Consider the following 20,636-nt stretch of genomic DNA (forward strand, 5'->3'; position numbering starts at 1 on the left):
CCTCTCATTGCCACTTTGCAGAATTACGAGCCTACAGATTCATTTCACCAGCCTTGATTTCCCTTTTGAAAGTGAAAGTGAAGTCGCTCAGTCGTGTCCGACTCTTTGCGACCCAGTGGACTGTAGCCTACCAGGCTCCTCCCTCCATGGGATTCTCCAGGCAAGAATACTGGAGTGGGTTGCCATTTCCTTCTCCAGGGGATCTTCCCGACCGGGGAATCGAACCTGGGTCTCATTGCAGGCAGACGCTTTAATCTCTGAACCACCAGGGAAGCCCCTTTGGGCCATTCTAAATAATGCCCCGCCTTTTTTAGTTTTCTTTTTCTTTTTTTTTTTAATGTGGACCATTTTTAAACTCTTTATTGAAGTTGTTACAATATTGCTTCTGTTTTATGTTTCGGTTTTTTGGCCTCAAGTCTTGTGGGAACTTAGCTCCCCAACCAGGGATCGAACCTGCACCCCCTGCCTCGGATGGTGAAGTCTTACCCACTGGACCACCAGGGAAGTCCCAATGCCCATTCTTTGAGAATGACCAGCTAGGCTTTACAAGTCACATGGCAACATGTCAGAGAAAATTTTTTCCTAACAGAGGAATGGGGACTGTAGCCTATTGAGATTTATGATGAATAAGTTGTTGAAGATTCCAGCCGACCCTCTTGGGGGGAAAAATACTGGCTTCCGTGGCTGTGGATGGGGAGAAGGAACTGACAGCTGTCCTGCTGTGGGTAGAGAACATCCCCCCATGAAGGACAGGTTTTAGTTAACATTTTGCAGTAGAATATTATCCCTGATTTCAGACATCATTTTTTTTTTAAATTAAAAGTGTCACCTCTGTCTCTTTAAGTGGAACCATACTCCCACCCCTGCAAACTGTTTCACTAGGCCCCAGCTTAGTGAATGCTAAGCTGCATTGTGGAGTCTCTCATTTCTGCTCCCAGTCAGGTGATCCCTGTTTGGCCAATCCCCTCAGCTCTGACTCATTTTCTTGAGCTGGAAGCAGTAACCAAGTACTGATTGAACACGTTTGACTTGGGCTTTGATGCGCCCTTTGACCCTCCTTATACCCGAGCCCTTTTGAAATCAGCTTCTACAACTTGGAGTCGATTCTCCTGTCTCAGCAGTTCACCCAGGCCTCTCTACACCCACTATTCCAGGTACAAATGCTCCTTGGGGCCCCCACTGGTGCTCTGGGCCAGGATCTAAACCCATCTGGTTAGTCTTGTTTGTATCTCCACTGGGGAAAGGGGAAACTATAAAATGTGGCAACATTCTTAGTAGGAAGCCAAAAGTCCCAAACAAGAACTTGCGCCAGTCTTTCCAAGGTGGAAATTTAAAAAGCAGAGGCGTTGGGCAGTTTTTTTTTTAATGTCAGGCATTGATTTAGGTTTAATAAATATAGAAATCTGAGATTGGTCTCCAAATAATCCCAATAGTTTCTGCATTTCAATATATACAGCTTTCCAGTGTTTCCCCATCAGTTTCTCCTGGGAAGCACCAGATATGATGCTTGGCTGTAACATTCAAAGGTTTCAGATTTTTTATTTACTTATTTATGGCTGCTGAGGGTCTTAGTTGTAGCACATAGGCTTGGTTGCTCTGTGACATTTGGGATCTTAGTTCCTTGACCAGAGACTGAACCTGTGTCTCCTGCATTGGGAAGCAGATTCTTAACCACTGGACCACCAGGGAAGTCTCAAAGGGACTTTCAGTTTTTATTTCCTCAGTCCCTGTTTTGTGGTGGGGAAGGAAGAGAGGAGCTTGCCTGCTCTTTTGAGTGAGTTTGCAAAACCTAACCCCATTTACATGGGGCTGCTCAAGGCGTTGGATACTCTTGATCCTGATCCTAGCTCAGCCACTTACTTAGTGATGGTGGTGGGCACATTATTCCCACTTGACTTCCATTTAGTTTTCTTATCACTAAAACGGGGATTAAAAACACATTTGGCTGTTATAAAGGGGAGGTAAGCTAATGTCCATGGGATTATATTGACTACAGTGTTTCAGAAATTGGTGTTCTTTTCTTCCTTCTCAGATTATCTCTATTTGATGGGTGTTCTTCCTAAATCTCTCTGACTGAACTCCCTATTAAGCCGCAGAGTATCCATCTTGGATGACAGCATACAGAGGCTATAAGGCTGCATGCAGTGAAGAAGGGCTAACTGCCTGAGAACTCACCAGCTTCCCTACTGGGCAGAGACCTCGAGGGCTCACAGCTGGAGGTGTGTTTTGGCCTGAGACTAGTGTGCTAGCTCTGATGAATGACCCTGGCGTGATGGGATGAAAACAGATATCCTGATCTATTCTGAATTTTTTTTCTTATTGAAGATCCCTCAGTTGGTTCTTATTGAATGTCTACTTAGCACTTGACCACTGATACTCTGAGCTGTTGTCTGGAGGCGATTTCTCCAAATTAAAATGAGGTATTAGGTCCCTGAAGTAAAGAAGGCTGTGGTGACATGCAGTGGTTGGTTATGATGGCTGGTTGGTTGGCAAAGAGCAACACAGTTTGAGTGTCAGTGGAAGGACTTCTGAGAGACTTAGGTAGAAGGCACTGGATGTCTGGAAATGGAGACTGGACACAGATCAGTGACCTAAGAGACTGGCTGATCAATGGTTAAATTAATGGGAAAACGTCTGAAATCTTTCGGAGGTGTTTGCTATTCAAATGGAGGAAGATATATTAGGAAGTCTTCCTGACCTAAGTTAATTTATAGTTTCAATGGCTGTGTTTTCTCTCCTTCAATACTTTTCACAGATCTTAAACATATTAGTTTTATGTCCAGAAGAACAAAGATCAAAAATATTGTTAGTTTTAAATTTTCAAATGTGGCTTCTCTGTGTCTTTCTGTGTCTGCATGTGCATATATTACCATCCTTTTTATGTTTCCAATTCTCCAACCACCCTCCCCACCGCATACAAGTTATCTATGGATTGATTCAGTAAAATCAGTTTTCCTAAGCTTAAGTTAGGAGGGAGGCATCTTGTTTCCTCTCTCAAAATGACAAATGATTGTTTCTTTCTGAGCTTATCTATGTATGCTTTCCTAAATATGTCTTCTGATCCATCCTCTTCATGAATAATCTTAAACTCTGGAAGTGTTAATTACAATGATAAGGTGTTGAACTGTAACCTAGCCAATGAAAGAACTACTATTTTAGACTTTATTGTAAAGAAAAATGAGTTCTTGCTAAGCCTTTAGGAAGAGATTTTGTTCTAAGAATATTTCTTATAACTTAGCTGTCCCACTCAGGGCTAAGAAAGGTCACACTCAGCTACCACCTCCAACCTTATATTGCTTTGGTTTTCCATCCGATGTGTGTGGAAAGATATCAGCCCCAAAGATATCAGTGGTTATGGTTTAAGGGTGTGGCCTTCCCAGGCAGTGCTAAAGAATCCAACTGCCAATGACCAGAGACGAAAGGGTCGGGAAGATATCCTGAAGGAGGAAGTGGCACCCCACTACAGTATTATTGCTTGGAGAATCCCATGGACAGAGGGCTATAGTCCATGGAGCTGCAAAGAGTCAGACACTACTGAGCACACACATGCATGGTTTAAGGATATGGGTTCACTTGGCAGGTTTGACACAAAGAAATTGTTTCACAATGGCTACTATTAGCAAATATTTGCTGTATAGCTGAATGAAAGGTGTATGAGACATCTGTTCAATCAACGATAATGAATGAAGGAATGAATGAGAAGGGCTGGAGCTCTGTGATGAGTGTTTTTATCATTTCCTTGCAACATCTTTCCTTCCTCCAGAAGCCATGATATTGACATACATCCAAAGTCGATTTGGGGCCAAAGCTGGAAGGCAGCTGACCATCTGAATTCAAGTTACCCTATTGGAGAGTCAGATTTTACTGTATGATGGGAAATTATTTTTGTTCAACATCACAAGGGTAACGATATTTATTTGTATTTCCCAGTAGAACACAAAGGGAAAATGTAGTCCTGATGTATCCTTTCTGAAAAATTTACCCAGATCTCCAGAGGCCAGCAATTCTGGGTGCTATCATGTTGCATGAACCTACAAATTACTTCTGTTTGCCTGTATTAGTTCATCATGGTTCTCATTTAATCCTCATTTTTTCCCATTTCATGCTTTCCAGATCTGAAAATCTTTCTAATAGTGGCTGTTATACATTCTAATGATATTTAATTTGTTGCCTTTTATCCAGCCTTAATCTCCAAAACTATCTTAAAAATCAATGACTCTAACAATTCTAACGATCTGATGTGATGTCAGACAGTTCAAGTCTGGTCCCACAATAATGAAAAAAAATAAAACAAAACAGCAATGATAGAAGAATGTGATACTTTCTTGTCCTAGATTTCTTAGCTGTGCTTCCCAAACTTGTACAAAATAGGCTGATAGTCCTGTGTGGTTTTGCATTAACAAGGGCATGAGAACTGTGCTTTGGAGGTTATAGTCAAAGTGAAGATTGAAGATGGCTACACCGACAGACAATATCCTTGGTGTTTTTGCATATGGTTTTCTAATTTATATTTTTGGGTTATCTTGCCATCTCCTGTAATACAAGCAAGATGAGATGTTAGCATCCCAGATAATATGGAATGAGCTTAGGAGATGAGATGAATGAATGAAAAGATGAATATATTTCTTTAGAAAATATGCACACATACAATTCCATAGACAGAGGAGCCTGGCAAGCCATAGTTCATAGGGTCACAAAGAGTCAGACACAACTGAAACACACATACAACTTTTGCTTATCATTACTCTTTATTAATTCATACATGGATACAGCACAAGCATTTCACATCATTTTGGCACTGTGCACAATTCTATAGTAAGCTGTTTGATCTTATTCAGCCACTACTATATTAGCACAATAGCATTTAGAATATTTCAGCAAAATGTTATCACATTTGTACTAGAGCTGCCAGAAATACTGCTTTCCATGTTTGTAAACAAAAATAGGAACACTTATTACATAAACACTGTGATTGGAAAAATACCCTCTTTTCAAATCCTCCCTTACATTCAAGTAAAGGAGACATAAGCTACTTTAGTATCCAAAATACATTTTCTCTGAAAGAATATATTTTTCTTTTGTCTTTCCAAAACTATATCATCTCTAAAACTATATCATCTCTGAAACTATATCATCTCTGAAAGGCAGTGGCGTAAGAGCACATAACTTGAGACTTGAGATGTGGAGGGCTTTGATGTATCTCTTCATTTGGAATACAAATTACATAAGGGTAACTGAGTGCTGTTGCAAATTCACAAATTAATCTCAGGTGCCAGTAATGATACTGGTTTACTCAGGGATTTTTGAAGATTTTATATGGAAGTAAAGAGAGGTATGGGAATATAACATTGAATTTTAATGAGAAACTCTTATTTTAAATGAGTTGGTATACAGTCAAACTTGTAGTGGTTAACTGTTTTTTTCCCCCTCCTGTTTCACTAATAGTATCAAACAAGAGGTCAACCACAAACTGATTTCTAATTAGCCCTACTGAATCTTTCTGGAAAAGGCTGAGATCTTGTTAAGCTTAGAAGCTGGGTGGAAAGCAGTTAATGGAGTTATATGGAGTCTTTTAATTACCAGTCTTAAACAAATTTATCTTTTACTGCTAGATAGCACCCAAGGGCAAGAGGTAATCCACTTTAGAAACCTCAAGTGATTTGTTATATAAATCCTGGAGTTTAGGAAAGTGGAAAACTCTCTTTAGAGAGAGTATTCTCTTCCACTAGGAATTCAATTTTTTGGCAGTTTTGTGAAAAATTTAGTAATGGATTCTTTGTGACTTCCCAATTTGTAAATGTTAGTAATCAAAGCACAGTGAACACGGAAGCCAATTCCTTCTTACAGAAGTCAGGACTTGCCCAAGGCCAAGCCGAGCACACGGTATTAGTAAAGTAATGAACACAAAGACCCATCTAATATTTGGAGCAAACTAACTTTTTTTTTTTTTCCATTCAAAGCCTTACATCTTCCTGTCAAATGCAGGTCTTTTCCCCCCACAAACTCAGTCATCTCTACGTTAGAAAGCCACTTTGAGGAGGTCACGTTGTAATTTGTGCGGTTTACATTGTGTGTGTGTCTGTGGATGGTAAAACATCTGAGTAACATCAGAATTGATTGAAATTAAAAAAAAATTAAAAAAAATCAGAACCATAGCCAAATACCAAAGTATCCTAATTTCAAAGTTTTGAGTTAAAAAGAAAACCAATGATGGTGATTGAATTTTTCGAAGATAGAAATGGCTTCAAGATTAACATGGAGCACCCTGGATCTGAACTAGGTCAACTTGGGTTTTACTCGGTTACTTTGCTTGCGTCACTCTGACATTTGTACATCTCAGTCCTGGATGAAGGATGGTATTCACAGGAGTTCACAGGTGTTGCAGAGTTCACAGGTGTTGCAGAGTTCACAGGTGTCACAGAGTTCACAGGTGTCGCAAAGTTCACAGGTGTTGCAGAGTTCACAGGTGGTGTAGAGGGAGACTCCATTCCTCGACTGTCTCCCGGTAGCAACAGTACCAAGTAAAACTGTCTTTGGATTCACTATGGACAAATGCACTTGATACTTCTCACAAATGAGATGTGTGCTCCTGGGAGGATGGAGATCACTTGAGATGTAGGGTTGGTCTTGCTCCCAGGAAATAAGGGCTCGGGGGTCACAAGGCTGTTGTCGGCATCACATTTCAAGCGGATGACTCTTGCTCAATGATCTCCATAGCGACGACCTCAGCACCCTCCACGGCAACGACCTCAGCAGCACCCTGCCCGGCGATGACCTCAGCACCCTTCATGGAGATGACCTCCCCGCCCTCCATAGGGATGACCTCAGCGCCCTTCATGGAGATGACCTCCCCGCCCTCCATAGGGATGACCTCAGCGCCCTTCATGGAGATGACCTCCCCGCCCTCCATAGGGATGACCTCAGCGCCCTTCATGGAGATGACCTCCCCGCCCTCCATAGGGATGACCTCAGCGCCCTTCATGGAGATGACCTCCCCGCCCTCCATAGGGATGACCTCAGCGCCCTTCATGGAGATGACCTCCCCGCCCTCCATAGGGATGACCTCAGCACCCTTCATGGAGATGACCTCCCCGCCCTCCATAGGGATGACCTCCCCGCCCTCCATAGGGATGACCTCCCCGCCCTCCATAGGGATGACCTCAGCACCCTCCTCGCCCAGGTGGTCGGCGGGCTCGTTCTGCGGCTCCTGGTGGCAGATGTAGATCGGCGGAGTCTCAGCCAGGGCGGCGGCGGCGGCGGCAGTGGCGGCGGCGGCGTTGGCCGCGCGGTGGGCCCGGCGGCGGCCATTCCAGCGCTGCGCTTGGTACTGGTTCCACTGGCGCTTCAGGGCGGCCTGGACCTGGAAGACCAAAGCGAACCTTCTGTTCACATGTCTGTCGGGAATGCCCCGAGCACAGTTCTCGGCGCTCATCAGAGGCTGTGTGTGTGTTAGCTGCTCAGTTGGGGCCGACTCCTCGTGACCCCACGAGCTGTAGCCCGCCAGGCCTCTCTGTCCATGGGAGTCTCCAGGCTAGAAGACTGGAGTGGGTTGCAGTTCCCTTCTCCAGGGCATCTTCCCCACCCAGGGATGGAATCCGGGTCTCCCCCGCATTGCAGGCAGATTCTTTACCCTTTGAGCCGCTAGGGAAGCCCCCATCAGAGGTTTGGGGAGGTTGAATTTTTAATTCTCATCTAAAAGGGCTGTGTGGGAAAGGCTCTGGCTATGAAATACCATCTTGGAGGAAGAATCTGCAGACCGGAGGACTAAGTAATTTGCCTCAGCTGCCCGTGGCAAGGTTATTTGCTCTTTTGAGCAAAAGTTTCTTCACTAGAGCTTTTATACCATGAATGAAATTTGATCTGGTTTCACATTCAATATGGCATGCACATCACATTAGGAAGGCAGAGTTTGAAACCTTTTTATCTGCTACAACTTCTGATACAGCAGAAGCTTTTATCTAAATCTACATGTTATTGGTCTTGAAAAAGTATCTGGAAGCTATTTCACAGCTCTGGATTTTATGATAATGGCCTTATACTGTTGATTTTCCTTTATCCAGCATGGCTTGAGATGACGTGTGCCCAATAAAACTCTGGTTAGTGGTTAACAAACCATGTCTTATTCATGTTTTGTAACGCTAGATGTCATGGTATTTGGCAAGGAGCAGTTATTCAATAAATGTTTTCTGAACGGTTGTCAACATCCATTCTAGAATGAGTTTCTAATGCCAAGAAAATGACCATCCATGACTGTATTGTAATTAGTGTATTGACATCCAATGGCTAAAAATGTCTAGACTGAATCTGAGGAAGAAATGGAAGTTTTATTTCATGCAAATATGAAAGCCTGAGTTTTGATATAAGACTTAGAAACACAGGTTTTGGAGAACTCGAATTCCTCCCTGAGGTGAATTATAAACCACTGGATCATCTACATTTATTGTTAGGTATTCTCTCTCACGCCACTGTGTATGATTTGGAGAACTGCTCGGGAGCTGCAGTGGGTTGCTAATTTTGGAATTACCAGAAACAAACACTTGTAATAGTAACATCACATCACCTTTCAATGCCTTTTCCACTGATAAGGCCATTTCACTGTGTCTCATTTGATGCCATGAAAAAGTATTGAACTTTGGGTCAAGAAACCAGCTCTGCCCACATTAGTCATGAAATCTTGGGCAGGATAGTTAACCCCTCTGAGATTACTTTCTTCAATACAACTTTTCTGCCTCGCCTAGTTTCCTGATGGATTACATGGCTGCAGTATGAATCAAGTGGCACCTAAGATGTAAGTATAATACCAAACAAGGTTACTAGTATTCCTACTGTTATACCCTTACTATGGCAGGGTGGTGGTCTCTAATCTTTAGACTAAAGGAAACTCTTCTGTCATATGTGTGGATATATATCTTTGGAGGGTGGTGGTGTTAAGGATATAAAAAGAGTTCTTAATGACATAGTTTCTGATCTCATGTTCAGTTACTTCTCATATATTCTAAGCTAGGTCTCCATGGAGAGTCCTCAACAGCCTGGAAAATACTGGATGCTAATGTGAATGAAAGTTTTCTTCACATGGTGATTTGTGCTGGGAAAAGGGTGTTGTTCGATCTTTTTGGGAAAAGGAAAGATAATACTCTTGCTGGGAAGATTACCCTAAGAATGTATTTTCAAATACGAATGCATTTATTAAAGGTATTGATGAATGAATAGTTCACAGTCTCCTCTTGCATCACCCACTTTGTCTTCTACTTCACTCCTGAAAAAGACACCATGTTTCCCTGTCAGTTTGTGAGCTTTTGCTTTGCAACCTATGCCGTAGGGAGAGTTACAGAATTGAAGAGACTAGATTGATTATATAAGAAAGGGATGATATGAAACCATAGCTGAATACATTTGGGAAAGAAGATCCCTCCTGAGTTACACTTTCAGCTAAATACCTGTGGCCATGCCATTTCTCCTCTAGCACCTCTTCAAGAATCTAGGAAATATTTCAATTGCTTTCCAGTTTTTGGGCTGTACTGTCTATTAAACATAGGTCCTTAAATGCCGAGTTTATTATCTGCTGCTGCTGCTGCTAAGTCGCTTCAGTCATGTCTGACTCTGTGCGACCCCATAGACAGCAGCCCACCAGGCTCCCCCGTCCCTGGGATTCTCCAGGCAAGAACACTGGAATGGGTTGCCATTTCCTTCTCTAATGCATGAAAGGGAAAAGTGAAAGTGAAGTCTCTCAGTAGTGTCTGACTCTTAGCGACCCCACGGACTGCAGCCCACCAGGCTCCTCTGTCCATGGGATTTTCCAGGCAAGAGTACTGGAGTAGATTGCCATTGCCTTCTCCTGTTTATTTTCTAGGAACTATCAAACGCCCTGTTGAATTAGGAAATATACAGCTCAGAGAAGCACTGTCCCCAGACAAAGGGAACTTGTTAGTTTCTGTGGATTCAAAATCTCCTAAATACCAACGTTGTCTTTACAGCTAAAACGTAACACAGATATTTAAAGGTGTCTGAGGCAGACAGAGCCCAGCAGGGAAAAAAAAAAGGAAGTCCTTTGTTTTGCCTCATCTGTCCTTTTAAAATAATCTCCACTGGAGTATCCATGCATACTAATGAAGTACCCAGCATGAGGCCAAAGGGTTTGAAGTCTATTTTAATTTTTAAAAATTATGACAGAAATGTTCATTGCCTCCTGTAATTGTATTCCAGAATTATAAGCTATCCTTTTGTGTGGAGATGGCAATCTGCTTCCATTTGTAAACCACACGTGTAAGAATAGGCCCTTAGCAGCATGTGAAAGACACTTCAATAATTTCAGTTTAATAAGGGCAATTATCTCCTACAATACCTCAGGTTGAGCCTAACAGTGCTTTGATCACAAGAATATGGGCATTGAATCTATTTGAAAAAAAAACAGAGGAGACTTTGGTTGCTCCTGAAAAGCATGAGAAATATAAGGAGTTGCCCATGGGGAAAGTAGAATACACAAAGTTTTGAATTATATAAATGCATTGCTAGTTATAAAAGCAATTATCACAGATCACTTCACATTTTCCCGATTATGCCAATTTATTTATTGTCAACTGTAAAAAATAAGAGTCTGGATGGTTTGAAGGAATAATGATTATACCTGGTTCTATTGGTAACTAACTGTATAGGGTTGGTAACATTTGGAGGTCTCTATCTCTATATTTGTAAAAAAGAAAATCAGGTTGGAATCTTCGTAGTTGAATTTGGATGTTTTTGTCTTTGGCCTTTGTCTTCCTGTTAAGTTCATTGTAAGAACTTGCAGTTATGTGCTGTTGAAAGGAAAATGAGCTTTATCTCAGGAGTTCTGATCATTTTTTGTCTAGGACAAAGAAATCATTGCTTAGCTTTGGGTCCTGAGGCTGACTTTCTTGAGTTTTCTAAAAAGGCAGTATTTTCGAAAACCAAGTTTTATTGAAAGAATTTTTAAATAGAAAAATTTAGCTTTGCATATGAAGTGATAACATTCCTGATCTGGAAATAGCACATAGTGACATAAGGAGAATCCCTTACAAACAGGAAAGGGAAGTGGTGAGTACAGAGCTAGGAAAAACTGGGCATCTTTATAGCTGTAATCTGGAGGAGGAAATGGCTACCCACTCCCGCATTCTCGCCTAGAGAATCCCATGGACAGAAGAGCTTGGCAGGCCCCAGTCCATGGAGTCGCAAAGAGTCGGATGCAACTAAGCACATAGCTGTAATCATCTCTTTGAGATCTCGTAGATCCTTAGTAACTGACTGAAATGACTGGATGGTCAATGTCCATTGTCTTGGAAGAGTTGTGGGAAATGTTTTTTACATAAGCGTGCTCTCATGGTCACCTCCTGATACCTAGTACTGGAATTCTCAAAAATCCTTTCCTCCACTGACTATCTGACCCATTTCCATGGCAGGAATCACTGATGACAAATGAATAATAATGAAAAATTAAAACCTTTATCTTCATTGTAGAACTGACATATTAGCCCCCTAGATTTCTGCTAGAATGTAACATTCAGTCAGGCAAAGCCTGATCACAACTCTACCCCAGATGTGGCTGGAAGTCACTTCCTGCATGAGTCAGCGCTCTGCCCGTGTTCAGTGTTGTAAGACAATATGTTCACAGAAGGCCCAGCTGAGGCCCAGATGCCCACAATTCATGGGACTGTGATATTACATTTGGCACAGTACATGATTTCTATATTATTAGAAATGTCACACTTGTACATTCCCCCCGTAACATGATACTAATTAAAATGGAGACGGTGTCTTTACTTCTAAAAGCAGAGATAACACACTTGAACTAGAGACTTTCAATTGTCAGGCACACCTCTGGGCTCACTTTCTATGCCTGCCACTTCAGAGACAGCGTCATGGTTAAGACACAATCAATATTGAGGAATGTTTATAAATGCGTGCAGTTCTCTCGTGTTTTCAAGGTATACTCTGCCTGAACCTGATTTTTATATTAGCCCTATACTGATATTATTTTAGATGAAAATATTCAAAATATTTATTTGAGCCAATTCAAAAGGCAGGGATATACATTCACAGGAATTGATATAAAGATGGGGTGACCTACGTCCTATTTATTTGTTTTTACTATTCTTAAAGAGACACTTTGCTGCTAACAGAAAGATGTCTTTCATTTCTATCTCAGGCTTTCAGGATAGTCCCTAGCAATAATGAATGTACAGTATATTTTTGTTGGATTAAGGAAGGAGTTGATGGATGAATGAAGGAATAAAATCTATCAATTAAGAGAATAGGAGCAACAGTCTTGCAATTTGAGGGTTGGAGATGAGCAAGAGGTCACAGAGCTGCAAAATATCATAGGTGCTCACTGAATGTTGTTTAACTGAAGAAATGAAGACTAGAAAATCCATTAAATATCAGTTGATAATGGTTAGACAATGGTTCTCATTACCAACTTGAAATAATATGTAGATCTCTTAACAAAATGTGTTTTGCTTTGGTATAAAATTATTAATAAAGATTGATTTAAAATGATCACAGATACTTTAACATTAAAAGTTATGAGGTGTATAACTCAAGGACGTATACTAATGAAGCTTCAGGAAGGAGGCATATATATAATGCTGTGCAGTGGAAGATTTAGTCCATGTAACTAGGAATCAGGAAATCTGGGTTCTAGTCCTGGTTATAAGCTACTATTGTGACATTGTGCAAGTCACGTGATCTTTCTGGAGTTTCGATTTCTCACCTGCCAAATGAGGGAGCTTTCAAATCATGTTCTTTGAAGCCCTGGAAGTTCTTTGGTATAAATTTAAGCAGCTTCACTTATGTTTTACAAATTGGGCTTCCATGCAGAATATCATTGGAAGAAAGGGAACTCTGGCTTAAAAAAAAACCCTTAAGACACTGACCATGTGGATCTCTAGGTTTTCCTGATCTAAATATTCAGGTAACAAATTACTTACTCCCTTTTGAGTCTTAACTCCAGGGTGATTTCCCAAGAGTTGAATAGGTGGTGTGACACTGGTACCAAGCAAATGGAAAAGAAGGCAAGTGACTCAAGATTGACTGGCTAGATTCTGGCTCTGCCCTAGTGATGGGTTGGTTCTTCCAAAGGGAATGGGGATGTGACTTGGATTCTATGGGAACCCAGAATAGCTTTCACTGTTGCTTCGCAGGGTGCCAACCAGCTTAAGGTACAATGCCAGGAAATGTGAATTTAGCTACCTGTCTGGATAATAGCTGCAATTGTACCACACAAAAACATAGATAAGATTCAACTTGCAGTAGTGGAAAAAATAAGATTGGGCTAGTCAGGAAACTGTATAAGGTCAACTGTAGAAGTGAGAGATAGTGCAAAGAGCATGGAGGCCCTTGGGAGATGGTAAAGTGCTGGCTTCATAAGAGGTGACACTATTACATGAAATGCACACTTACCTCATGGTTGCAGAAGCAATAGATGACGGCCACGAAGAATCCCTAAAAAGAGGAGGAAAAATGGAGCTGAAGTTATTTTTGTGTGCGTTGTGTTGTTTAGTAATCAATACAAATAGACAACCTGGAGAGGAACATTTCACTACGGCAATAGCAAGTCAAAGCTCGATGGAAAAACAGGTACTACCACTCATGTCCAGGGCTTAGCTCCAAGAATATTCCATCAGGAATGACTTTTTCTAATCAGGATTCTATTGTTTGGCTACAAGAACTGTTCTCATTAATCTGGTTAATATATTGCTTCCCTTAACATGGAGATTTATAGCAGAATATGCTGATTATAGGGGATTTGAAAAGAATTTTTGTACTCAAAAAATTTAAAAACGAGGATCTTGTAGAGTTTAGTAGAGAGAACTTTTGCAAGCACACGTGTCACAATGCATGGCTGTAGGCCTGACTCTGACCTGTCCTTGTGGTGACCGAGTGCAGTACTGTGCCCACAGCTAAGTCCACCTCACCAAACAGGACATGGATTTAGTAACTACTCTCAAATTCCTGTCACCACTCAAGAGTCTTGTGTACCCAAGCTTGTGTCTACAGAAATGGTCGAAATTGTTGATGGTGATCCAGTCTGGAAAGCCAACTGGCATCGATTACATGGGTCTTCAACACTCTCCTCAATAAAGCAAAACCCAATGTGGCCCTCAGATATGGGGAGGAGAAAGAGAGGTCAACAACTGTGGGGATAACTCTGTCCTCAGCACTGGGCAAGTGAGTCAATTTCTAGACAAATATTTCGGTTGTCTGTTGTTTAGTCACTCAGTCACGTCTGACTCTTGTGCGACCCCATGGATGGTTGCCCACCAGGCTCCTCTGTCCATGGGATTTCCAGATGTATTCTCAAAGTTCAGGCCTCCCATTTCCTGTTTCCTTGCTCAGTTTTAGGATTCAAAACGTGGGAACGCAGGCAGTAAGGAAGACAGAGAGGTGCCACCTCCCTTCCAGGTAATGCGTGTTCAAAAGGCTCATTCTCGTCACAGAGGAGCCCCAGACAACTGCGGCCCCTGCTCCAAGTAGCTGAGAGAGTGGCGGCATCCATGGATCCCCCCTCACCCGGAAGTGAATCAGAGAGCACGTCACCCCTCACCCGGAAGTGAATCAGAGAGCACATCACCCCTCACCTGGAAGTGAATCAGAGAGTGCATCACAAAGTCGTAGATCTTCCCAAGCACGGGGTGGGAAGGTCGCCAGGGAAGGATGACGAACTGGACCCCCAGAAGGGGCACCAGGATCAAAGTGGCCCTCACCGCCTTCAGGTACATGTACGAGTCCTCCTGTGATTCCTTTATTTTCTTCACAAGCACCCGGATGATGTTCAGCAGGAAGAAGAAGTTCAACTGCAAAGATAAACGATGTTCTGAGCAAATTCTCCAGGTGAATGCCCCTGAAGGACACCCCCTTGGCCCAGTTCTTATCTACCCGGTGTGTGTGTGGGGGTGGGGAAGTCGGCTGGCACCCACACTGGATGGAACACAAGCGACTGCCTGAGAATTGAGACCATCTGCTCCTTGTTATGACAACACAGAGCATCAGGGGAGCCAAATACTCTTATTGAGCATGAATTAACATCCCTCCCACTTCCCCCCCCTTTTTTTCTAAATGAGAAAATAATATCCTGAATATGTAACTATATTAGGTTCAAATCTAAGGAAGATGTTTTATTCTTTATTTAGGTTTTTATCGTTTTTCCAAAGGGAAGTCATAAATGATATTTTTAGATTTCACCTTCTTATCTTTTCATTAAGATTTTCCCCCTTAGCTGCTGCTGCTGCTGCTGCTGCTAAGTCACTTCAGTCGTGTCTGACTCTGTGTGACCCCATAGATGGCAGCCCACCAGGCTCCCCCGTCCCTGGGATTCTCCAGGCAAGAACACTGGAGTGGGTTGCCATTTCCTTCTCCAGCACATGAAAGTGAGAGTGAAGTCGCTCAGTCGTGTCTGACTCTTAGTGACCTGATGGACTGCAGCCCACCAGGCTCCTCTGTCCATGGGATTTTCCAGGCAAGAGCACTGGAGTGGGGTGCCATTGCCTTCTCCATCCCCCTTAGCTAGGACTAGTTAACTAAAAGTAAAATGGAGTCTGAGACATTTATCTGTAAAGCTTATGGAGTGGAGAAGGCTAACCCAGACTACTTCTTGTTTTCTAATAACACTTTTTAAAGGAAATCACTTCACTGAGGCATAATGTACATTCAATAAAATAGAAATTCTAAGTTTACAATTGGGAAGTTTAGACAAATGTTTGTATCAGGGTAACAACTATTCCAAACAAGAAAAGAGCACTTCCACCACCCCAGAAAGCCCCCTCTTGCCCCTCTGCAGTCAACAACTCCACGCCCCCACCTCTAGTAGCCACTGATTTCTGGCATCACAGAAATGGGAGTGTGTGTGTGTGTGTGTGTGTGTGTGTGTGTGTGTGTGTGTGTATACTGTGTATTCTTTTGTGTTTGGTTACTTGGATTTAACATACTATCTGTGAGATTCATTTGTGTTGTGTATATTGGCATTTCATTCATTTTTACTGCTGAGTAGTACTGCATTATATAAATAATACACACACATAATTTGTTTATTCATTTTCCTGTTTATGGAAATTGCAATGGTTTCCAAAATTTGATTGTTATGAATAAGCACATAGTGAATACTTGTGTACAAGTCTTTGTGGGGGCATGTTTTCATTTCATTTGAAAAAATTACTTAACAGTGGAAAGGCCTGTTCATATGGTGAATGTATGTTTAACTTTATGAGAAGCTGCCAAACTGCTTTCCAAAGAGGTGGCTTCATGTTACACTCCCTCCAGCATTATGTGAGAATTCCAGTTGTTCTTCACGCTTGCCAGCACTTGGTATGGTCACTCTTTAATATCTGCCATTCTTGTAGATCACAAAAAACTACTTTTGGCTGTGAAAGTTAGTTTTGAAACCAAGGTTGTTTTAAAATTTTAGTTGATCATTTATTTAAAAATAATCAGAGTGGTTTCTCTAGAAGTAAGTGTTGTTACCCCCAAAATTCAAGAAGGAAAGAGATCCTTAATAAAAATCAAATTCTTATGTGCTGGTGATAAATATTCAAGACCCACATTAACAGGTCCTTGTGAGCACAGTTGAACTAGTAAGTACATCACTACTCTGAAAAATGGCAAAAGAAATTGAATCTGCATTGGAAAGGCCAGAAAAGTTAGGAGACAGTCTGGGTGTGACCCAGTTTGATCAGTTACCAATGGATGATTCTTTAGTACAGGAGGAGAGTATGATCTATGACTCTGACTGTTTTTATTTTTCTAACTCTTACCTGAAGAAAGCAGTCTTTGAGATTAATGGGGGAAAAAAAGTCTAAATATTAAATTTGATGGCTCTGATGATGGCCAACATATAGTAAACTATGGGTAGAAAGAAAGAGCTTGGATATAGATTCAGATAATCATATTCTCTTCCTGCCCAACTTCTTACTTGTCATGGGATTCTAAATGACTTTACTTGAGCCTTTGAGTCTAGTTTTCCTAATGAGTAAACCATCTTGATGTGTCCACTTTGAAGGACTGCTGTTAGCAAATAGCATGACAATGTATGTGAAGTGCCTGATATACTTTAGGTGCATGCTCAGTGGTAGTCATGATGATGGCTCATGGACCAAAGGTGAAATGGAAGATGGTTTAGTTCGGCAGAGCCCAGCGGAAAATGGTGCAAGTGGACTTTGTGGTCTCTCTCATTCTTATCAGCAATATCTTCACCTTTGGTCTTTATCTTTAATTAGGAGAATTTATCGAATCGTCTTAAAAAAAAAAAACCCACTGTATTGTTGCTGTGGCTTGTATAGAAATGAGCTTATGACCCTCCACTCAACTGTATTAAAGTCATTTTTTAAAAAAAAAGATTCTTGGGTCAAATTGTTATTATAGATTATCATTAAATTAACTTCATTTTGGAGTTGTAATACACATACTACATAAAACCATCTTGACAGAACACCCCACAGAGATAACACTGTTAATAATGGATTTAAAAAGTAATTCTCACCACCAGTGCCCCCATGACCGGACCGTGGATGATGTAAAGCAGGTTGGTGTCCACACTCAGCCAGCAGCTGAATAAAAGAGGGGGGAATATATCAATATAATCGCATTTTATTTACAAATAAATTGACTAAAACCCACAATACTTACTTGTCGTTGAATAACAGAGCCCTAGCAATAGCATGAGCAGTGCTTGGCAGCAGCGGGAGTCCTAAAATGGGAAAAAAAGAGTACGAAAGCTATAACTACAGCTGGATGGAAAGAACAGTAACAAATTCAGCATCTTGTCAAGATGTCATCCTGATGTTCTCAGGCAAATTATCTTTGGTCAAAGCAGATAAAATGCTCTTAGAACGTCACAAACTGTAAGAGAGTTTGGTTAACAGCATCCAGTTACTTAAAAGCCTTTCACAAATTATCCAGTGTGGTAGGTGCATGATGATGACCAGTAACTGAGACGAGAAAGCTTTTCATTGTGTGTGAACTGGGCTCTCTTACAGAGGGGAGCCGGGCCGTCCTGAAGGGACATGACCTTCAGGTCATACGCTGACCTGAGACAGCGTATGAAAGCCAAAGTCTGATTGCTCCAAAGATGCTCTCAGTATTTCTTCTAGGCTTTTTGTTCTTCTGTTTACAACATGTGTGTTGATCCTATTTTCGTTCAATAAGAACACTTCAGAGTAGCTACCCTCTGTGAGTTCTGGCTGCAGGACCTTCATTAAAGTAGCTCAGAATCTACTTCCCTGAGTAAACTTGAAGTATTGGTCAAAAACAACTTTGAATTTACAAATGGAATGAAGGACAGGGCTGCAGGCAGTGCACCCTGTCTGAATCTTTTACAAATTAACGTTCATTCTATAAAAGTAGTCTAGAGTAAAGAAATATTTGACAAAAGAAAAAAAAAAGATTCTCTTTTTCTCAGATTTACCCATGCCCAATAAAATATTGTTTCATGTGGTTGAGATTTGTAGATAGTTTTAAAAACTATTCTCGGATTAAGAAATGTGTCTCAGGTGAATTAGACTGCCACACTTTTATTTTCTGTGAATTATGTGCAAAAGGGGATTCAGAACATTGAGTTTTCATCTAAGAACCACCTCAGCTTCTTAACCTGTGAAGCATATAATTCAAAATGGGACCATCGATTAAATGTTTGACTTGAAAGAATTCTGAGTTGACTATTTACACAAGACATAACTGTGTTTTATTCACAGCAGTTCTAACACCCCACTCAGGCTTAGAATCAGAAATTCATTCTCTGGATTGATTTTGAAATGCACATTTCAGAATTAGAAAGAGAGGCAACATGGAGATTTCACTTCTACCTTGTCATTTTGTAGAAAGGAAATGTGTTTCATACTTTAGAGAAGAGTGTAGACTCCATATCTGCTAATTCCTAGGGCTCTTCACCTTCCTCTAATCATGATGTCACTTTTTACACAGTTTAGTTTTTCTTTTCTTTTCCTCTTCTCCCTCCAGGCTTCCAGAGCCATAACAACCTTTCCCTTCCACTAAAGATGGTGAGAGAAAGAATAATCCTGCTCTCCCTAGGATTCTTCTCTTGGAGCACTAGATATGTTTTATTTGTTCACTATAAAAGTTCATGGAAGGTAGGGAATTTCCTTCTTTGGTTTACAACAAGGGGAGGGCTAGCAAGGCAAAGAATCAATCTGAAGAGGGTTGTAAAATAAATGATTTTTCTGAGAACTAAACTTCAGCATTTGAAGTTGCTTCGATTTGGGAGAAAATGACCAGTAAGTGGCCCCACGCAGACTTATAAGGAAGTAACTACTGAAAGAAGCATTCTTTCATTTTCTCTTGGGGAGAATCAGATCTTCTGTCCATCAGAGCATGCTTTCCGCCAATCTGTCAGCTGGGTTTGTTTCCTGAGGACATTCTCATAATCACAGCCCTCCTCTGTGGCACTCAGCCCCACGCCTATCACATTCTGTCTGAACTTGTTAGGGGCTTCTACCAAGTTCTCTTGGAGACTGAGCCGTGGCCAGGACCTGTGTCCCATCTCTCCTCATAGAACCTGAGCCCTTGACTATCTTCTGATCAAGACTAGCAGAAGACTGCAAACAATCAGACAGAGGTAACCGCGGATCAAAACTCAGCCGCAGAAAATACCTACCCCAGCCCAGGAGGTAGTACCACCACAGGCGTTGCCCCTCAGCGAACACAGACACCACAATCAGAGTGTGCAGGTAGAGGCCTTCGCAGAGCATCCAGAAATAGTTGCACGACATCATGTACTGGTGGAAAAAGTGCAGAATCTTGCACATCGGCTGTTGGAAAGAAATGGAGATACTCAGAGGAAGACATCTGCGACGATTTGGCCGTGAACAGAGATGAACGTGAGAATGAGCCAAAGTATCTGCATTCAGCCAGAGAGACCGTTTCCCCGAGCATCTCTCAACACGTGTCGCCCGCTAGATGCGGAGATCAGTGTACTAGCTCACAGATGATTAGTATCCCATGTAAACAGCCAACTAGGGCAATGGAATTCCAGGGCCCCAAAGTTCTTTCCTTGTTACTTTTCTGGTGGGTTGAGTTATATAGAGTTGTTGTTGTTGTTTAGTCGGCCCTAAGTGTATTTGACTCTTTGTGACCCCATGCACTGTAGCCTGCCAGGCTCCTCTTGTTCATTCTCCAGGCAAGAATACTGGACTGAGTTGCCATTTCCTTCTCCAGGGGATCTTCCTGACCCAGGGATGGAACCTGCGTCTCCTGCATTGGCAGGTGGATTCTTCACCACTGAGCCACCATGGCCTTATAGACTAGACAAGTTTATTTTCCTATAATGTGTCTGAGAACCATAATTTCTGACAGCATCCAAGGATTCATCACATGACTTTTATGACCCCTTTTCTACGGCTAATGAGGAGAATAACACAGAAATTGTTAATGCTCTCCTGAAGTTTACTGATCTGTTAGTGATACCTACTGAACATTAAAAACAAAAAATAAATAAAGGAGAGAACCAGATGATCCATTTCTCATACATAAGCCAGGAGCTATGTTGAGCCCATCTGACCTGAGGGATTTTGTTCTTATAAGGGAGTCTTAGTTTCCACACTGGGGTCCAAAGGTTTGGGACACAGAGGTGGCATCCTCACTTGGTACTGAATAATCCCTCCAAAAATATCCAATTA

General features: G+C 41.6%; 1 protein-coding gene across 1 annotated transcript in view; it reads right to left on the reverse strand.

Annotated features, from left to right (window-relative positions):
* Positions 1-6,682: 6,682 nt before the first annotated feature.
* CALCR (calcitonin receptor) overlaps positions 6,683-20,636 on the reverse strand; it is a 43,251-nt gene continuing 29,297 nt past the window's right edge. Inside the window, exons 7-13 of the mRNA XM_061166292.1 lie at positions 19,616-19,769; positions 17,632-17,692; positions 17,486-17,552; positions 14,592-14,807; positions 13,414-13,455; positions 7,160-7,360; positions 6,683-6,724 (exon numbers count right to left, since the gene is read on the reverse strand). Coding sequence (XP_061022275.1) covers positions 6,683-6,724; positions 7,160-7,360; positions 13,414-13,455; positions 14,592-14,807; positions 17,486-17,552; positions 17,632-17,692; positions 19,616-19,769 — 783 coding nt within the window. The remainder of the gene's footprint in view (positions 6,725-7,159; positions 7,361-13,413; positions 13,456-14,591; positions 14,808-17,485; positions 17,553-17,631; positions 17,693-19,615; positions 19,770-20,636) is intronic.

The sequence above is a fragment of the Dama dama genome, chromosome 18 (assembly GCF_033118175.1).
Source record: "Dama dama isolate Ldn47 chromosome 18, ASM3311817v1, whole genome shotgun sequence".
Lineage (NCBI taxonomy): Eukaryota > Metazoa > Chordata > Mammalia > Artiodactyla > Cervidae > Dama > Dama dama.